This window comes from Actinia tenebrosa, unplaced genomic scaffold (assembly GCF_029948245.1).
Source record: "Actinia tenebrosa isolate PJP-AT-01 unplaced genomic scaffold, QUT_ActTen_1.0 PGA_scaffold3__52_contigs__length_22856419, whole genome shotgun sequence".
Lineage (NCBI taxonomy): Eukaryota > Metazoa > Cnidaria > Anthozoa > Actiniaria > Actiniidae > Actinia > Actinia tenebrosa.
In genome coordinates this window covers 14,720,612-14,741,424 of record NW_028292580.1, presented here as the reverse complement: position 1 = coordinate 14,741,424, position 20,813 = coordinate 14,720,612, and the positions used below count along the sequence as shown (strand labels likewise).

The window sequence follows — 20,813 nt, the reverse complement described above, 5'->3', positions numbered from 1 at the left end:
AAATTCTGGTATCTGAATTTTCATATTTAGTGAAATTTTGAAGTATTTTCCACTTGACAAATAGAGAACCTTAGCATGACACTCTTGCTAGGTACCATAAACCTCAAACTGCAGTTCAATGTCAGGCATTTTCTATCTAACTTCTGCCATTTAGCAAGGAGTCATCTGGGCCTGATCCCTAAAAGTAAGCAGTAAAGCTGATGCTAAAGGTCTCTAATAACATGTTGCAACAACCTTTGAATTTAATGGATGTCCTGAAACAACCAGCTCTGGGATGATCAAGGTCAGAACATGGCTAACTCACAGATTGAACCCTGAAACAACTTCTGGGCTGATCAAAATCAGAACATGGCTAACTCACAGATCGAACCCTGAAACAACCTCTGGGCTGATCAAAGTCGGGACATGGCTAACTCACAGTTCAATGGCACTGGCATATTAAGTGTGTTAGATTTTGCATGGGGATGAAAACCAAGAGAAAAACCCTCAAATCAAGACAGAAACCTTACAAACTCTATGAATTCACATGTGATGCAGAGTCTGGAAGTAGTGCACTACCGCTACACCACCCTTTATTACCAACAACAAAACCCTGACACATCAACAATTTTATGATTTTATTTTTATGCACATGATTTGGAAGCACTGTAAGAAGAAGCTCCTTGTTTATCTTATTTTATTTTTTTGCCAGTATGATCTGCAAAATTAGTGTTTTTTCAACTTCCTTTGAAATGTTACCTTCATTACATCCCAATATGGGAAGATAACCTTTACATGTGATTATGTACAACTAGTTTTTGCTTCAGGTGATTAGAATCTGTGATAGATGCTGTTATTTTGATGAATCTGAGGATATATCTTCAAACCTGTCTACAAGTTCCTTACAGAAAAAGCATTCCTTGTTATTCATCAAGTGACGAGTAATACATGACCTGCAATGTAAAGCATGAAATCTAGATCAATATCAAGATACTAAAAATATTTTTAATAAGCTAAAGTTGGGAAGGGGGGGGGAGAGGATAAACACCTTTCATTTATTCATTTATTCTTTTGTATGTTCATTATTTCTTTCATACATCTATTATCCATTTGTTCATTCTCTTTTCAAAGTTCTTTATTGGTTATTCTTCAAGAATGGCAATGAGGAAGTAACTCAAAAGTGGTTTCATTATCTAAATGTTTGAAATAGGAAAACAATTGCAATGTAAATGGAAAATGGTTTTAATGTCTTGGGAATACAATAGTCTGGTACTTTATAATATAGTCTCTAGGGGTTGGAGGTCACCTACCACCAACACTACCCCTGTCAGGAAAGTATGAGTACAAGATTGTGGTATTTTCTGGAACACCTAAGGAGGTCTTCCTTAAGACCGATTCAGATGGTACGATTTTCGACTACAACTATCGTATACAACACGCTCGCGTCTGTCGTAGGCGAGTTGTAGGCTTGATTTACATGCTACGACTCAAGTTGTAGGATGGTGCGAAAGTGTTGTATACGATAGTTGTAGGCGAAAATCATACCGTCTAAACTGGCCTTTAGTGTGATAGCAGTTTCAAAAAGGAACTTACTTGCAGGACACATGACCACAAGGCATGAATTTAACTGAGATCTTCATAGCATAACAAATAGGACACAACTCTTCAACATCAACAGACTCTTGCTTGTGAAGTTTGACTTGTAAACTTTGTTCTTCTAGATAATGTACTAGGTTTTCAACTTCCTTTACTTCTTCTTGGTTGACATCTTTATTAGCCACTGCAACATATATGTGATGAATTTATTACTCTTAATTACTCTATATGATCTTCATTTAGGAACTCTGAAAGCTTGTCAGTCCTGGATAAGCGCTTTACAAAATATTGTAATTATTACTAAAATTATTATTATTTTATAAAAAACGTGAAAAATCCTGTATCCCTATTATAGGTTTTCTAGATCCAAAACACCGGAAAACTTTTACTATTGACAAAACATTTTCAAGGAAATCCCAAAGTTTTGCACAATTTAAAAATAGGATTGAAAGACCTTTTAAGACATCTTGATTTATTCAAACGTTTATTTTTTGATGGAGAATCAAAAAACAATATATATTAATTTACTTTTTTTGGATGGAAAAACCTAATGTATCGTTTTTTAAACTGATACACTGTAATTTAATCCATAAGATATCCATGACCTGACTTAGATCAACTCATCCACGGTAACCAGGGGTAAAATTCTGTCATGAGAAATGAGCAACAGAATTTACCTCTGGGTTACCAAGAATGAGATTAACTAAGAGTTTAATCAAATTGATGTGAATACGAAGAATGAGAACTGCATATGACAGTACCACCTGTCCACACTTACAGTTGGTAAAATTTGTTATAAGTTATACTTACAAGTACGAAATGAAAAACTCTGCTGTGACTTCTTGCTAGGAACAGAAGATTTGCCTCCAACAAGGAATTCCACTGACTCCATGGTAAAGCCAGGCTCAGCTAGTAATGCAGAGGTAGCTCGTTCTTTGCTGTTGATAAAATCATTATTAATATTAAAACCAAGAGAATATGAACTAAGAGAAGGAATCCCCACACCCCATTATGAGCTGTCTTTGATGCTTTTTTTCTTCTGTCACTCAAATCATAGATAATTGGTACCTTTATGGATAAAAATCGTTAGTTGCCACGCCCAACTGGATAGGACTCGGGTAAAACTTAGGGGTCATTTTCAAAATTTCCAACAAGCATCCCCACCCTTCTTTGGGGTTTAGATATGGGATAAGGGTTTCATAAAAAAACTGAAGGTTAAGAAATGCTAAAGAACCATGTGTCATACCTTTACTACAACTACTGATTGGTAAACTTACGAGGGAACCCAGAGAGGGAAAAGCATATGGGAATGATTTATTTTACTATGGCAAGTGTACTGCCAATACTCCCATCTCAAGTTCGTCTTTGCTCAGTCTTAGCCTCGATTGCGTACAAATACGTTTTTTCTCTTTTATTAAGGTTCATCGTATAGTAAGAAATGTGCATACTATGGAACAACATAAGGTGATTAAAATTCCAGGACATTTGGTTGAATACACATAGATGAATATTATAATGCACAAATGAGACTAAGCCTGAGGAAAGAGAACTTGAAACTGGAGTTAAAGGAGAATAAAGGACAAAAGATGACAACCCTAACCTTTCAGTGGTGCCATGCAATAACAGTGTGATGAGAATACCAGCCACAGCACCAAGGACAGGAAATCTATCAACTGTTTCCAGGCCTGGTAGGTGAAGTCTGGTAACATTTTCGAAGAGGTTGGAGTTGGCAGTGATGCGCTTCAGGACCTGGGTTAGCAGCTGAAATGAATGGAAAATGATGGGCATGGTAAAAACAATGGTTTGAAGCTGGGCCCAAGTTCATTGATTTAGGTGATGGGTACCAGTAAATGCCATCTTCCCACTGAGAGACTTGTTGTAATTGCTCGATACTGGGTGTCTGTATTGACTATTTCTATGCGCAAATACGTTATTTAGCATACGTACAAACAGATTGTAGGTTTGATTTCTGAGATCTGACTTTTAGTCTTAGAGATATTTGAGGACAATATCAGGATTTCACTTCCATTGGGCATTGGGTAACCCTGGAAGGAATAGAACAAGGGTGGGTTGAATGGATAGATGGATGGGTGGTTAAGTGGGTGGGTGGGTCAGTTGGAAGGTGCATGGATTCTGGATTCATGGATGTATGGATGATAAATAAAGAAGAAATTTTTTTATGCTTTCATGTTTTAACACATTAAAAAATAAGGATTAAAATCTATGCATTTCGTCCGAAATCCTAACATTCAAAAAAGAAAATGACTGAATGGATGAACGAATGGAAAAGGAATAGGATCAGATGGGATGAGATAGATGGATGATAAAGTAAGACAGAAGAGAATTTGAAATTGGGAAAGCTGAAATGACTTAAAGACCATGAGTGATTCAGTCATCACAGAATTTCCCAAACCAACTGAAAACCTTCTTAATAAATGTACCTGGAACAGTCTAGCAATGTGAAGTTCTGACGACTCCATTTTCCAGTCAGTAAACACCTGTGGTGTAACAGTTGATACCATCTCTAGAACCTTAAACAAAAAAAAAAACATAAATAATGATGTGTCTACTTGAAATCATAGCTAGTTGATAAATAATAATTCAGAACACCGTGTAATGGTTGAACTACCTCTCTAGAAGAAGAAATTCAAGTGTACTTACTATTTCTCAAAAAGTTTATAATTTGTGAATGACTTTCTTATACCAAATTCATAATCACACAACTCAAACTAGCTTTAACAGACTCCTTTCAAATTCAAAATTACCCACTGTGTACTGCACAGGGTTAGCCTTGAGTTTGTGCAGAATATTCACGTGTTCCAGTCAAGGTCCACCGAGTTTCAGAATGTTTGTATTGTTGGAGTTGTGCACTCTTTACTTTTCTGTTGGTATTTGTGAATATTTAAACACTGATATGAGGCTAACCCTGTGCAAATGAGTCTGTAATCAAGAAACACAGCGGTGATTTGGAATTCGAAACTGGTCTATTTGAAACATGTCTCTTTCACTCAAGTTTCCAACAATACTGTTTTGTGGTGATGGAAGCCAGTAACCACAAAGACCTTTTTGCACCTTAATAAACTTTTCCTTGATTTGTTTGAGTGACAAATGGTTTCAAGTCGAGGTTGGATTTGATAAATACACTCAAGCAAAATCTAAGTTGTCTGTTGTCTGTCTGTAATTAAAGAGTGAACATCCATGTCACAGCATACTTACCCTTAACAGGCCAACAGTAAGGTCAAAGCACACGGCACATGTACGTAACTGCCTTTTCTCCAAACTAATTTCTAACCTGTTTGTAGCCTGTTGGATCTGTGAAGATGGACAAGCCATAAAAAGTTACTATTGTATGCATCCTGAATTTTAATTAAGTCATTAACCTTTATTAACCATTCACTTGGTGATTATCAACACTAATATTATCATGGACACTGTTGACACTATCATCATTACTATTATCACCATCCATCCTCTTCATCATCAGTATTTCCATATTAACCTCTTCACCATCACTATTGCCACAACAACCGGCACCACTATCACCAACACCACCATAACCGTCACCATTAACGTTCTATTATTTTCATACTAAATTTGTGCAGCATTTCAACCACTACTATTGTATATTATCCTTGCTCTTATCATACCTATCACAACCACCATCATCAGCAACAGCAGTTACTAGATCCTCGTACAGCTTGTAGCAAATCCACCACCAACATAGCCATCAGCTATGACACCCTCAGTATCACCATCATTATTGTCAATACCATCAGCAACAGCACCAGCCCCTTGTGACATATCCACTACCACCATAGCCATCAGTTACAGACACCCTCAGTATCACCATCATTATCATCATTACCATCAGCAACAGCACCAGCTCCTTGTAACATATCCACTACCACCATAGCCATCAGTTACAGACACCCTCAGTATCACCATCATTATCATCAACACCATCAGCAACAGCACCAGCTCCTTGTAACATATCCACTACCACCATAGCCATCAGTTACAGACACCCTCAGTATCACCATCATTATCATCAACACCATCAGCAACAGCACCAGCTCCTTGTAACATATCCACTACCACCATAGCCATCAGTTACAGACACCCTCAGTATCACCATCATTATTATCAACACCATCAGCAACAGCACCAGCTCCTTGTATCATATCCACTACCACCATAGCCATCTCTAACAACACTCTTGTAAGTAACATCATGATATACCCACCTCTTGTAGCATTTCTATGAATTCCGAGAATGCCCAGTTTAGTTGGTTTAACACTCCATTGAGAAACTCATCTGCCAACTTCACATCACTCAAACACAGTTTTGATATCAGTTTCTGTAAAACGTCAGATGGACAAGGAGCTAGAGGGATTACAAAAATAATCAGAAAATCATCAGTTGTAATTATTGATTCTATTAGAACTTCTCCAATTAAAAAAATCTAGTAAACAGTGGATTGGGAATCTCAAGGGTGCCTCTCACCTCTGGGGTCTCAGGTTCAATTCCTGGACTCAATAATGCATGTGAATAAAGTTTGTAAGGTTTCTTTAATTTTTCTCTTTCCGCAAAACCATACATGCAAATTGATTTATGAGTTATCTGGGAACGACTTAGATTGGCCCAGAGGGTGTAACCTTCAAGGTTCAATAAAATTGCATGACAGATTAAAGCTGGAGTTGTGGCACTTACGTTGCAGGCTTGCTCTTAAGTGACCTATTTAGTAAAGAAAATAATGTTAAGGAGATATTTGCACAATAATTACCAGTAACTTGATATAAAAAGTTTAGGTCTTGAGAGCATGCAAATCAAATCCTGACAAAAACAATTGAGGTCATTACAGCATAAAGTAAAGACTTTTTTACCTTGTTCTGGAAAAGCAGAAGATGTGAAAACATCTTGGGAGCTGGTGTACCTGAATGCAAACCCACATCCCTGGAGAGAAATAATGACACAAGACAATCACACAATCTGATTGATAAGAAGAGATGCATTATGGGAAACTTGGGGGGGACACAGTTTATTCCAGACAAAACCTCAGTCATATTTTACCATAGGGAATCAAAGCTATGACCATCTTTACAACCACATAAGCAGTAGACTATGAGCAGTATTTTATACTTGCTTTGTATTCAATGAACTTATTATGAGCAAAGCACAAGTGATCTCACTATTACCACTGAGACAATGTAAGAAACTTGTATTGAAACTTGTAAGGAACTTATATCTTTTTATTATTATAATTATTTGATTGACTGCTATTTATAAACATTTTAAGAACAGGAAAAGATCCAGAAGCTTTTACCTTCCATATTCTAACTAGTATCCATGTTGTCTGTACCCATGAACGCTTGTCATATGCACCCAACAAAAAGCGCACTGAGCTCTCAAGTCTGCATAAAGAAGATGGAAAAAATAGTGAACTCTAGCTACATGTTTTATTTGAACTACACAAGTGAACAAAATATTATCTTTACTATGGCAATAACTCTAGTAAAAAATGTGACTATATAAATTCAGTTTTGGTGTATTGGGTAGCATGCGTGGTGTATGCTGCTAACACCTCATTTTTCACCACTGTGGTTCCAAAGGTTCAGGTCACTGGTTCAAACTCTGCGAACACCATATTTGAATTGAGTTTGTTTTGTAATTTGTTCTCTCCTAGACTACGAGGGTTGTCTATGGGTTTCTGGTTTCCTTCCTCCGTAAAAATCAATATGTGAGTTGAGCTTTGGGTACATAGAACAATAAATGTAGCAGTAGTGTGTGTGAGAAAAAAGTGTCCTCATTTAGTGCAAAAGTGCTAGAAGGACTAGGCACTTAAATAAAGAGATTTATTTTATCTATCTATTGTATTTATTTGGTCTGTGGAGCGTTAGTGTTGGTAGAGCAGTTTTCATTGTAGGAAATGCAAGGTAATGACTTACAGCATGTACTGTACATGATACCATATGCTATATCATTGAAATGGCTTCCCATTTGTCTTTTCATGCCAGTAATTCATCCAAACCAATTTCTCATCATTTTTTAATGGATATATTAGTTAAACAGGAATGTGAACTTACAGATCTCCAGGCATCCTCTCAACAGCTTTAAGACTGTCAGGATAACAGACAAAAGCAGCTAATGCCTGAATAACAATATCCCGTAAATCTGTGGGGGAAAAGCAAGAAAGATTGAGAATAATTCTCATCATAGCTCAACACAACAGATAAAAAGTAAAACACAGTTATTTTTCATTACTTACCGGGGTTGATAATCCTTTTGTCATTAAAATGAGTGAGCAAGAAGGCTGCCATTTTGTCTAGTGTACCTGTTGCATCTGGAGAAGAAACGAACACCAAGTATACAGCTATTTCAAAAGAAAGGTTGGTAAGGGTTTTATTGCATATTGCATACTAAGCCTGAACTACACTATGGGTGATGTGAATGCAATCAGTATAACACCAAGTATACAGCTATTTCAAAAGAAAGGTTGGTAAGGGTTTTATTGCATATTGCATACTAAGCCTGAACTACACTATAGGTGATGTGAATGCAATCAGTATAACACCAAGTATACAACTTTTTCAAAAGGTTGGTAACATGCAGCATGCAACATGCCATAACGAGCATGCAAGATGCAAGATGCAGCATGCAACATGCCATAACCAGTATACTAGATGCAAGATATAGCGTGCAACATGCCATAACCAGCATGCAAGATGCAAGATGAGCATGCAACATGAGCATGCAACATGCCATAATCAGCATGCCAGATGCAGATGCAGCATGCAACAGAACTTTTACCAGCCTTTTTGCAATGCCTGTATATTAAATTTATTACTACAGTGTATAACTACAAATATAGTGGTCCCTTCTGTACTTTTATATTATCTCTTTTTGGCTCAGTGATGTGTCTTACCAGGCAAATCAAAAAAATTTGTAGTTGGATGGAAGTAGTTTCGAAGACCATGGAAAGCATTGATAGCAACTTCCACGTAAAACTCTGGGGCAAATTCAAAGAGAGAGCCTCTTTTGGCTCCTCTAGATATGGACTTGAGAATGCAGCGCAGCATCCAATGGATGTCCTCTTGCTTACTCTGAAGAAACATAAAATATCAGAGAATTAGTTTGAATGCATATTGGCATCACTGTTACCACCATCACTGACAATGACCGTCATCACCACTATCCTTTCAGTAATATGCCAACACCAAAATTATCATCGCTAACACCTTTCTCTTACCAACAAACTGATCCCAGTGCAATATTTTATATTTAGTGCCATCACGGCACATGAAGAACAACAATTGTAGTCACAACAAGGCTAAGCCTCTTGATTTTGGTACAACTGTAAATAATACAGGGCTTAAAATAATGGCTGACAAGTCCCTGGTCATGATAACTGGCCAAATTAGTTTTAGCTCAGTCATACCTTATTTCTGGCTCAACATAACTGGTCAAAATGACTGGCAAGGCAAATATTTGACTGGACAAATTCCAATTCTGGGCAGACATTGTCTGATGTCTGGCCGTTATTTTATGCCCTGTAATACTAATAATAACTGCAAGCACCTTGGTGAAGATCAGGGTAGACACCCATGCCATATGCCGAGCACAGTTTGTTGTCTCTTCTAGAAACACAGACCTTGATCTGTTCAACTCGGCCAACACTTCTTCTCTCTACAGCATTAATTAAATATATAAAACTATTAAGTACACCCATCTTAAATAAATAATAAATAAATAATAAATAAATAATAAATAAATAATAAATAAATAATAAATAAATAAATAATAAATAAATAATAAATAAATAATAAATAAATAAATAAATAATAAATAAATAATAAATAAATAATAAATAAATAATAAATAAATAATAAATAAATAATAAATAAATAAATAGTAATGGAATTTAACAGTGGCTTCACAGAGTAGCTCTTCTACTGAATTTTGGTTTGAACTTAGAAGTTGATTTTTGCTGAAGGATAAAAACCAGAGAACTGGAAGAAAAGCCCTCAAAGCACAGGAGAGAACCAACAAGAACTCACTGCCATGACAACCATGCCACCCAACTTTCATAATTACATGAACAGCACATATAATAAATGTAATTTTGGTATTAAGTTGAAAAAAATTACTTAACTTAGAACATATATCAATAAGAATTTGATTGATAGAAGCCAAAACCCCTGACAAACTTGAATATTGGTCTGGGTTTCCAAAGTAAGAAAATGGGTGTAAAATAATGTATGTTGAGGAGCATCATTTGAATTTCCTAAATAGAAATTGTCCATACCTCAGGAGGGCATCTTTTTATCCTAGCTTCTATGTCTTCCAGAGCCTTGATATTTTGCTGCATGCTGTCTCTCACTGCACAAACCTACATCATATTAAGCAAAGTTTTACTACATTGTCAGGAGACACCATCTTCTGGTTGACTCGATTGGACACCTGCTTTTGTTTTGGGAGGTCACAGGTTCAAGCCCTGGCTGGGCCAAAATTCTGGGCCAAAATTACAAAATTCTTAAAATATCAATCAATGTAGAAGGTGCTGCCTTTGCTCTAAACATATTTACAAGTGGATAGAACTTCACCATGACTCAGATAAACACAGAAAATTGCAGTCATCTCATGTAGAGATGCTAAACACAGACGGCCAAAGGTTTATCAGTTGCAACTGTCAAGTGTCATTCTCTTGAAATGTGACTTTCATTACTCTTAGGAGTAGAGCGCGGATAAATTCAACAACAGAAATAAGTCCTTTAATACCTTTGAGAGCTGCTTGTGTACAGCAATATGATACAGCAAAATAACATCATCAAGCATTCTGACCAATGAAGAGTCTTGTAGCCAGTCCTCCTCTGCCAGAGTATTACCGCCAAATGCAGCAGACTTCTGTTTGTTGAGTTCTTCTTTGATGGCAGCTACAAAAAAAAAAAAAAAAAAAAGAAAAAAGAAGAAAAAAGTAGATTTTATGTTAATTATAAAACTGTCAGCTATCATTAAATCTCACTTGCTGAATACTTGTGGAAACGAATTTTATAGAAGGTGTAACTTACTGTCATTGGTTTTCTTCAGATGGGAAACGAGTCCACCCAATCTAAATTATAAGATGGAATTCTTAAATTTAATAGCCATTTATTTAGATATTGACTACTAAAGTTTTGGGGTATAGGGCTTTTCTGTTTAAATACAACTTTTATAATAATTATATATTATTATAATTAGCATTCTATTAGTATTCTACTCTTTTCTTTTTTTCCCTTCCCTTCCTCTTTTCCCTTCCCTTTTCCTTTCCTATCCTTCCCTTCCCTTCCCTTTCCTCCCTTCCCTTTCCTTTCCTTTCCTTTCCTTTCCTTTCCTTTCCTATCCTATCCTTTCCTATCCTTTCCTTTCCTTTCCTATCCTTCCCTTCCCTATCCTATCCTATCCTATCCTATCCTTTCCTTTCCTTTCCTTTCCTTTCCTTTCCTTTCCTTTCCTTTCCTTTCCTTTCCTTTCCTTTCCTTTCCTTTCCTTTCCTGGACCATGAGTGGTAAGAAAAAGCCATTTTATGGTTTACCTTGACATGTCCCAATACTGAATGCTTCCATCAAAGAATATGTGAAATGGAACATAAACGTCACCTGAAAGAATGAAAATCAATTGTTATCTATCAGATGACTTACTATCAAAAGGGTGTCAGACAGAGCCAGGCTACAGAACTACCACCAACCCCCCTCCCAACCAACTACACATTCCAATCCCTTCCGGGTAAAATACAACATCAGTGCCCCAGAAGCCCTGTCTACAAACTATCAACCATATCATGGCCGTTCTTTTGAAATCATGGCTGTTTGACCATCGATTTGACTATTGTAAAATCAACTGTTTTAGGGCCATTTGTCAAAAAGGTTAGGAGGTATTTTTCTTTACAAAACAATCAGTCACACAAGTGCAGGGGATATATACAGTAGTGGACTGTTGATAGAGTAATAATCTTCCTTCCAAAGCAAACAGTCAGTTGACGCGCATCTGGGGAGTTGTTCTACTGCTTCAGCCCCCTTTGTATAGACCCCTTGCAGCACTTTGCAGCTCAATCTGGAGGACATAACCAAAGGTTCCAATTCTCAGGAGATTGGAATCCTTTTGTGTGGTCCTCCAAATTGAGTTGCTTTGACGTCACATGCAAGGGGTCTATACAGGAGAGATATGTAATTTATTTGAAATTCTCTACCATGGCTAGGTCTTGATGAATGGCTTTGGTCAGATATATCGTCCCAGTGACACCTGAGGGCCTGGATGAGTCTGTGATAGAAGCAGGTAATGACTGGTCCTCCGCATGCTGTAGATGGCTGTACACGTAACTACCAATGGTAAAAAGCAAATCTGAATTATACATTTGTTTATGATACTAAATGTACATCTTAGTATGGAATAAAATGAATTGTAATAGAATTGCTTATTTTTTGGCTCACGTACATTTGAAGTTGGCAACATGTTTTCTTGTAGATATTTCATAAATTTATCCAGGAACATTGCTCTTGTGGACTTAGTACCCTGAAAAATAAAGATTTTTTTTCTAACATTTTATAGCCTTGGTTACATTTTACTTGATCCACCATTTTGAATCCATGACAAAGTACACTTAGCTGGCAAGCATAAGCTGTGCAATAATTCAATAATTGGTTAAAATGTTATTCTTTCTTTTTAAACTTTGATTGGCTGAAAGAAACTAAGAAAATCTGTAGTTGAGTCACAGGGTGCCCAATAGACCAGTTTCGAATTCCAAATTACCGCTGTGTTCCTTGATTACAGACTCATTTGCACAGGGTTAACCTCGAGTTTGTGCAGAATATTCATGTGTTCCAGTCAAGGTCTGTTGAGTTTCAAAGTGTTTGTATTGTTGAAGTTGTGCATTCTTTACTTTATCGTTGGTATTTGTGAATATTTAGACACTGATACGAGGCTAACCCTGTGCAAATGAGTCTGTAATCAAGGAACACAGCGGTAATTTGGAATTCGAAACTGGTCTATTTAGATAAAATTGATACTAGGTGAAAATAAAATTGGAAAAATTGAATATAATATATTTTTTAGTTTGAGGTCAAGATAATATCTTACATCATACAAAAGAGTAAAGAAATCAATAAAAAATGCACTAAAACATTTTTTTTCTAGATATTTCCCCTACGGGAACTAATGTTGCTAATATGTATGTATACTCTTACATGCAAACTTTAAAAATAATGCTACCGGCGATTGTATGGGATTATTATTAGATTGATGACATAATCATCCTTGCTACTGAATCATTCCTTACCATAGTGGATAGATCATCATCCTGGAGCAGAATTTTACACATTTCTACTTGAACGTCTTCCAGAACTACAAACAAAATATTGCAGAAATTGAAATGGAGTCAGTATTCGCCCAACTTGTCAATGTGACAGGTACTTCGTGGGTCGTAACCATGGTTACTGCCAGCATTTGTATCTAGGCCCCGCCCATGATAATCTGAACTCATCTATAAATCCTTATTCACTGGATAAAGTGATGCTGTTATCCAATAAATTTATCCACTGGATAAGATTTATCCGTTGGATAGCGCTATCCAGACTTCGTACAACTAGGCCCTGGTGTCTTACTATTCTCAAAATAAGAAAATACAGAATATTCACAACTCATTTTTGTAGTGGTATACAACACTACTATTCAAGTGAACAAGTAAAAGAACATTATGTGCAAGAGATTATTTTCCTGTCAGTAGTACCTTGTACTTTGTTTTTCAGTCTTTGACAAGCTGATAGATATTCTTCTTTGTCTGTAGCAGACTGAGAGGTTTCCTAACATCATTGAAGAAGACATTAGAATTGGCCAAGAAAAATCCATCATAATCATCAATATTCCACATCCACTGTTACAGCAGTTTGGGTGCTTTCCAACATGAACAGAAACTGTGTTTTATCCTGTTTTTTCCTTTTATAATTGTATTTTAAACAATCCAGTGATCTCTGCATAGCTTTTTCAGGGGTTTCGGGCATAGGGTTTATTATTGTTATGAAAAGTTTAGAAATTGTTTCTAAATTGAATGATTGAAGCATCTTGCCAAAATTTACGAATAACAACACTTTTTATGTTGACAAACATGTTGACAAAAAGATCTATTGATTATACTTAATGTAAGTTAACGTTAATAAAAGATAGTAATGTCGTTACAAAAAAAAAAAAAAAAAAAAGTAAAAGCAGGCAATTCACAAGACTATCCAATCAACATGGTCAATTCCTTTGTGCTCAGAAACTGTTTATTCTAGATAGCTGTACAAATGTACTTACATTATTACTTTCTCTCCACACAACTGGAAAAGCAGCATTAAGTATGTCATCATCTGGAGGTCTAATGTGCATAAAGTAACTGAACTTTTGGGGGAATTTGGAAAATGTTAAGAAATTCAACGCACTAAGGAACAGCTTTTTTTGACCCAATACTGTATGACTAGGCATGGAAAACATTAAATTGATCAGCAAAGTAAAGGATATATTTTGCACTCAATCCACAATCTTCTTGTCTTGTGATGGCGTAATATACTCAGAGCAAGAGACAAACAATGGGCCTATCATTAAAAAAATAATGAAAGATAAGCATACTGATTTAGCTTGCAAACGTTTTAAAAAATACAAGATTATAAGGATTCAGGGACACTTAATTTTCTTTTATTGCTATAAAAATAGAAATCATTTCTCATTGAAATGAAAGATACTTGTGATCTCCTTATTCTATGAGGGTAGCATTTCATAGCCAGTGGCTAACAAATCTGCCCGTCATCCATGATTGAACTGGAATTTAAAACTTTATTTTTGCTGTGGGATTTTTGCACACGGGGATTGGCAGAACACGAGAGAAGTGTGTAGGAGAAGCACAAAGTGCAGCGGAAAGTTTCTTGACATTTTTAAAGATTTCTGCTAATCCTCAATTAGTGCTTTATAGCTCCACACAGCAAGCAGTAAGCAAGTTTTTTATTTATTTTATGAAAAGCCATAATACTTAAGGAAATGGCATGATACTCACCTGCTGTTTGAAGTCAAGGGTTACTGGTTGATACCAGTATGCTTTGATCAGGGCAAATAGTAAGTTCTCCAGACATGGCTCCAGCTCAAAGTCCTGGGTTATGACAAGCAGATGAACAGACTTAGTCTGATAGCTTGTGTAGGGTGATGGTAGAATAGATGGATGGATGGATGGATGGAGGATGTAATGGAGAGTGGGTGGATGGATGGATGGGTGGATGGATGGATGGGTGGATGGATGGAGAAATGGAATGGTGGGTGGCTTCATAGGTAGGTAAATGGAATGGTGGGCTGGTGGATGGATGGATGGATGGATGGATGGCTGAATGGAATGGTGTGCGAGTGGGTTGATGGATGGAGAGGTGGATGGACTAATGGAATGATAGATGGATGAACAGATAAAATGGTGGGTGGGTGGGTGGGTGGATGGATGGATGGATGGATGGATGGATGGGATGGGATGCAAGAGAGAGTTGGTGGATGGACAGACAGACAGATAGACAGATAGATGGATTGATGGATATATACATATATGCCTGCACAGATGTATCAAGATACAGATAATCATTTCTTCTCTCACTCACCTCCATACATGCCCACATCAGATCAAGCATCCTGTAGACACCAGTCTGTTCTGCAAGGGGATTACCTCCAGAGCAAGACTTGAGAAGAAAAGGTAGCAAGACCTTCTCAACAACAAAGCCTTTGGTCTGTACAAAATAAATTGAATTATTTGAAGAAACAATGGCTACATGCAGAGTACCACCCCAAAAAATGTATGGATCCATCAAATTAACATTTTGTGTATTCTGAGGTTTTTGAGGAGGGAATTATAGGAAAACCAGAAAGTTCACTCAGGGAAAAACCCTAGAATAAAGGGAAAGACCCAATAAACTCTACTCACATGTGGTGATGGGTCCATGGATCAAACCCAAGACTCCAGAGGTGTGAGATGAGTATACTAAGTACTGCTACACCACCCTTGGTTTACTTACTTACCAGCAGAGGGCCAAGTTTCTCAAACACATGGGCTGTTGTGAGAAACGAAAGGGTATCAGACCTGCCATGGAGAGATGGTGGAAGGCATGCAACCCTATCAGGCTAAAAACAAAACAAAAGTCCTTGATAAATGATAGTAATAAAAACTGCAAGAAAGTCAATGCAAAACCTATGCAAAATGTCCCTAAAAACAGATTTAGGGGATTTGAGGGTAAGATAAAGACTATGTGATATGTTGAAGTTGAATTTACTGTCAGTAATGACTTACTGAAGGGAGTAATCTATCCAAGCAGTTCATCAACTCTGTAGCTTTAGAAACAATAGCTGTTGGAGGGTCTTGAAGAGGTTTGAATCCCTCCATCGGAAATCTTATTTCTGTCAAGGTTATAAAGCTTAAACCATGGGGAAGAAAATCAATATTATTCTGAATCAGTATGAATTATGGATAATGCTCTCTCTAAATGGTGCAGGATTGGAATTTCACAGGGGAAAAAATTAAAAAACATTGAATGCTTTATCTAATGAAAAATTATTTAACAAATATTTACTAGGACAATGTTTTTTTTGAGAACTGTATTTATATGTGGATTAAAGTAAATAAGGTAACATTAAACTCAGGACTAGCTGGCCTAGGTCAGCATGCTGATTTGATATGCTAGTGATTTGTTACAGAGAGTGTGTTGATCGAATGACAATGTTATTCTACAAGGATACTTGAATGGATATGCTCCAAAGTTCAGCTGGCAGGATTCGCCGTATGACAGACTCACGGCAGGAAAATAAGCAACACCGGGTCCATATCTGACGTTATCAAAAGCCACGCCTAAAGACTTTCCATTTCTGTAATGAAAACAATATCATAATATTACAGTTTTTAGTAGATAAGGTAAGAAAAAATATAGCACCAATCAATAATTGATTATTGATGCCAACACCAAGCCTCTTCTCTAAGATCATCCTTTAGGGATGTCAGATCCTCCTTTGGAGTGGAGCTATCCATTGCTTCACTACACACACTACATATTACATGTAAATGACAGATACTTTGGGGTGATAGGTAGAGGGCCACAGGTTTTTTTAGCATAGTATTTGCTATTTAGTATTACCCTCCTTAAATAAAGGATTTATTAATATGATGCCTTCATGGCAACAATATTACCTGCTATATGATATTTTCCCTTCATCAAGATCTAGTGAACAACCAATTACATCTCCTGCCATCCACTCCTGTATTAACATAATTTTATTATGCATTTATTAGAACCTGAAACAACCTCTGGACTGATAAAAGTCAGGGCATGGCTTAAAGATCAAACCCTGACACAACCTTTGGGCTGATCAAGGTTCAGGGGACAGCTAACTCACAGATTGAACCCTGGAACAACCTCTGAGCTGTTCAAAATCAAGGCATGGCTACCTTACAGATAAAACCCTGTAACAACCTTTGGGCTGATCAAGGATCAGGGCACAGATAACTCACAGATCAAACCCTGGAACAACCTCTGAGCTGTTCAAAATCAAGGCACAGCTACCTTACAGATAAAACCCTGTAACAACCTTTGGGCTGATCAAAATTAAATGTATGGCATGGCTAACTCACAGATTTAATAAGAACGTAGCATTTAGGGTTTGGTCATTACCTCTCCATACTTGGCTGTTGACATATTCCATTTACGAACCCTGTGACCATCGTAAGCAAAAGAATCTGGTGTGTCTCCAACCCCTTCCTGGAATAACATTCAAATATTTTAATCTAAGGGAATCATGAGAGATCATAGAGGAATAAACTGTGGTACCCTTCCTTTGCACTGTAAACATATTTGCAGGAAACACACTTGTTCCTAGTGTACATCAAATGGTAGATCCTAGTATTGAGTGCTGACAATAATTATTATTCCATAATAGCCCCAATATGCATATTTTTTAGCTAATTACAAATAAACTTAAGGAAAGTAAAATAATTTATTGATATGTTACCTCACTTGTAAAGTTGCAAGACAGAGTTGCCCATCCAAGCTGCATGATCCCTTTAGACCCAAGCAGAATTTCATACATCCATTTTCCTAGTGGCCAAAAGAATGTAATCTTAAGTAACTAAAGAAGAAATTTTGGGATCCGAAGCACAGGTCATAAGCAGAACAACCAGGGGTGCCTTAAGCACCCGGGGGGGGGGGGGGGGGGGGGGGGGGTGGGGGGGGGGGTACTCCCATATATTAACTATACGGGGATGATTCGCTGAACAGGGTATGGTTTTTCGAGCTTCTTGTCATAAACAGGGTATGCAATTTCACTCAAGGTCCAAATTCTTCCTGAGTTTCTTGTCATATTCAGGATTTCTACTTTCGTATTGACTGAAACTGGTTACCATGGTTGTAAAAAAATCATACGCGAGATGACATGATAATTGAAACAGGAACTCAGTGCAATTAATTATGTCTTTTGTCATAAACAGGGTCTACAAATACGATTTTTTTTTTTGTCATAAACAGGGTACCCCTTTCAGAATCCCAGCGGAACACCCCTACCCAAATTCTGGCGGAGTACCCCCCCCCCCCCCCCGGGCCTAAGCACCCCCATTATTAAGTGAATAGACCTCTTTACCTTAGGTATAATGTTTTCTCATTTCAGGCTATGTGCCATTCATTCCCTAGAGTATGACTTCTTTGTTTAACAGTGGTGCATGAGAAGAAATGCTCATTATGGATACAACTCAAAAAAATATTCTCAAGAGAATGACGCATGGTCTGAAATGGGAAAACAATATGCCTAAGCTAAAGAGGGTTACTCAGGAAAGAACATCCTATCTTGTCACCTTACCTTTGCAGATGCAAATACTTGATCTCACACTGCTGAAGTTACTTTGACTTTCAAGCTATAAATGAGGCAGAAATAATACATTAATTCAGTGCATTATCTATATTTAATATATATATACCATACTATAAAAATCCTGGTTAAAGCCCTGGTATATATTATACTCTATTTTAAGGATTTTGGGCATAAAGCTAGTGGGCATATACACTGTACATTGTCAGTACAATAAACTGTAAAATATAAAATATGCATCATCAATACTATACCATAGGTGCGCGAGTGGTAGGCTTATATTTAGTGGGCTTATGACTGGAAGGATATCGACAGTAGCAGATAAGTAGCCTTATAATTATAGTAATCACTTCATTACAGTACCTCAATATTGTCTTTGATATTCATAGATCCACAGAGGCTGTTCTTGTCAATGCCAACTATTTCTGCTCCAATCCTGCCATCATTCATTGCCCTTTCTCTTTGATCTTGTTCTATTTTTATTTAATAATAAAAATAATAATTAATGGGATTCACAGTCCAACTACGGTAACCAGGGCCACTTAGACCAGTTAGACAAGAGATTAACCAATTATAATGTAAAATGAAAACAATGCATTCCATCTTTGGGTACAATCAGAACTGGACGGCATGAGAATGGTAATTTCACACTGATGTTACATGTAAACAACTAGATAGCCATCATCATTTTCTTTTGGAAATAAAAAGATATGTTGAAAGACTATTGTTTTCTGCAGCTTTCTAATTGGCTACACTACCCAAAGTTGGGATGTATTGTTTTCATTCTACAATTTGTTTGGTTCTTGCTGTCGTGGTGGCCCCAGTTATAGTAGTTGCACTATAACAGTGGCTCTTCTTCCATTTGAATTTAAGAATTGATTTCTTGCTGGGGAGGAACCAAAAAACCTGGACAAAACCATAGAAGCACAGGAGAAAACCAAAAAGCAACTATACCCACATATGATATGAAGGCTAAGAATCAAACTCAATAGTTGCTTCAATTTGGTAAGAGGCAAATGCTCTCGCCACTACACCATATACTATAGACATGGATAGATAAAGAAGAGTGCATGACAGAAGGTCAAATGGTAAATTGTAGGAGAAAATATTAAAGAAAACATTGTCAGGGAGGGGGTGCAAGATGAAATTTATAGGTAGTTTTGATGTATTATTTCTGTCGCTTGGCAACTCCTACCAGTCCTCCCAGCTTCCTGACCCTCCCTGATAAAAATATTAATGTTACAGATGAATCAAAAAGGTAATGTTGCGTTATAAATGCGTTAAATATATACCTGGTTGTGTGGTGTCTTCATAGTGGTTAAGAATGTCATCGATGTGTTCTTGTAGCGTACTATATTCAAGCAATCTCCTACAAAAAAATATCAACAACATGGAACAGTATTAGTAGTCTGTGTGGTCATTGCTTTCAGTTTTAAATCTGTATCAAAGATCTGTATAAAGGGTATGCATGAAGATGGCTTGTAAAATTTCAAAATGATATGTATAAAATTTTATGAAGAAATACCTTGGAGTTGCAACATTTTCTTTCTCTGGCGTTGGAAAAATCGATGTTAAAAACTGGTCCACATCCATAATTTCAGAAGACTACTTTACTTCATCTTGCATTTTTTTAGCTAATGTCGCACTCAGTCAAGCTGATATTCGACTACACGATAGTCAATAGATTTAAGAGTAGTACTAAATGGCTCTGAATGAAATTCGTACGATAAAGAGATGTATAAAAGGTTGAAAATTATGGAGCACCAAGTAAAAATCCTTTACTAGTGCGCCATCTTTGTTTTAAAACGAGGTTTATCCCACAGGTAGAGTCAATCCCGCGCGTTTCCCGCAAGGAAGGTAGCCTGAGTAGCCAAGGCAAAGAATGGGATGACGTAAAGCTCTTTCCACAAAAAATCAATGATCATATATCAGATTCATTTTTATCTATCAATAATAGACTTTTTGCACGTTTTAAAATTGTTGAATATATATTGATTGCATTCTGAACTTGTGAAGCATTGTTTTTGCGCGCTGTTCTTAACAAAAAATAAATAAATATTTTGTCTTTTTTATTATGCTATTATTATTTATCATATTATTTTGGTATTTGGCGTATGGAAAATCTTGACTCATTTGCCTCTATTATTTTGAGACCAAATATTACCACGTCTTCTAGAAATACTAGAAGATACAAATGACCAAACATCTAACTTTGGCATTTAGAGATTATATGTTGGGAGAATCTATTGCTATCAGACTCAGGTATTATGTTTTACCCTTCTGAAAATGCCTTAAAATCTTATTCTTTTTATTTTTTCTTCATAAAAACTCGTCTATTAATCATATCTAGAAAATATTTA

General features: G+C 36.6%; 1 protein-coding gene across 2 annotated transcripts; it reads right to left on the bottom strand.

Annotated features, from left to right (window-relative positions):
* Positions 1-602: 602 nt before the first annotated feature.
* LOC116298235 (E3 ubiquitin-protein ligase RNF123) lies at positions 603-20,267 on the bottom strand. Of its 2 annotated transcripts, none has more exons than XM_031706620.2 (36): positions 19,979-20,267; positions 19,746-19,822; positions 18,817-18,926; positions 18,445-18,499; positions 17,605-17,690; positions 17,268-17,354; positions 16,787-16,854; positions 16,342-16,467; positions 15,896-15,995; positions 15,628-15,729; positions 15,213-15,338; positions 14,630-14,722; positions 14,101-14,174; positions 13,897-13,993; positions 13,334-13,406; positions 12,884-12,948; positions 12,043-12,120; positions 11,798-11,927; positions 11,144-11,207; positions 10,641-10,681; positions 10,351-10,505; positions 9,878-9,961; positions 9,151-9,258; positions 8,498-8,675; positions 7,841-7,945; positions 7,659-7,746; positions 6,899-6,986; positions 6,459-6,528; positions 6,286-6,309; positions 5,819-5,958; positions 4,792-4,887; positions 4,017-4,106; positions 3,176-3,336; positions 2,386-2,513; positions 1,573-1,759; positions 603-932 (listed from the first exon to the last, which is right to left on the bottom strand). In XM_031706620.2, exons 1-36 carry the CDS (start codon positions 20,044-20,046, stop codon positions 833-835), a joined length of 3,522 nt encoding a protein of 1,173 aa, XP_031562480.1. In that variant the 5' UTR covers positions 20,047-20,267; the 3' UTR covers positions 603-832. The 2 variants fall into 2 exon arrangements, with proteins under 2 accessions (XP_031562480.1, XP_031562489.1); XM_031706629.2 differs by having other exon boundaries at positions 7,841-7,915; positions 19,979-20,266.
* Between the last annotated feature and the right edge of the window lie 546 nt (positions 20,268-20,813).

Coding starts and splice junctions, on each gene's coding strand:
- LOC116298235 (XM_031706620.2), bottom strand. CDS start 20,046: ATGGATGTGGACCAGTTTTTAACATCGATTTTTCCAACGCCAGAGAAA. Junction 13,407..13,896: donor TGTGGAGAGAAAGTAATAAT/GTAAGTACATTT, acceptor CAATGATGTTAG/GAAACCTCTCAGTCTGCTAC. Junction 11,208..11,797: donor TTCATCAAGACCTAGCCATG/GTAGAGAATTTC, acceptor TCATTCTTTCAG/GTGACGTTTATGTTCCATTT.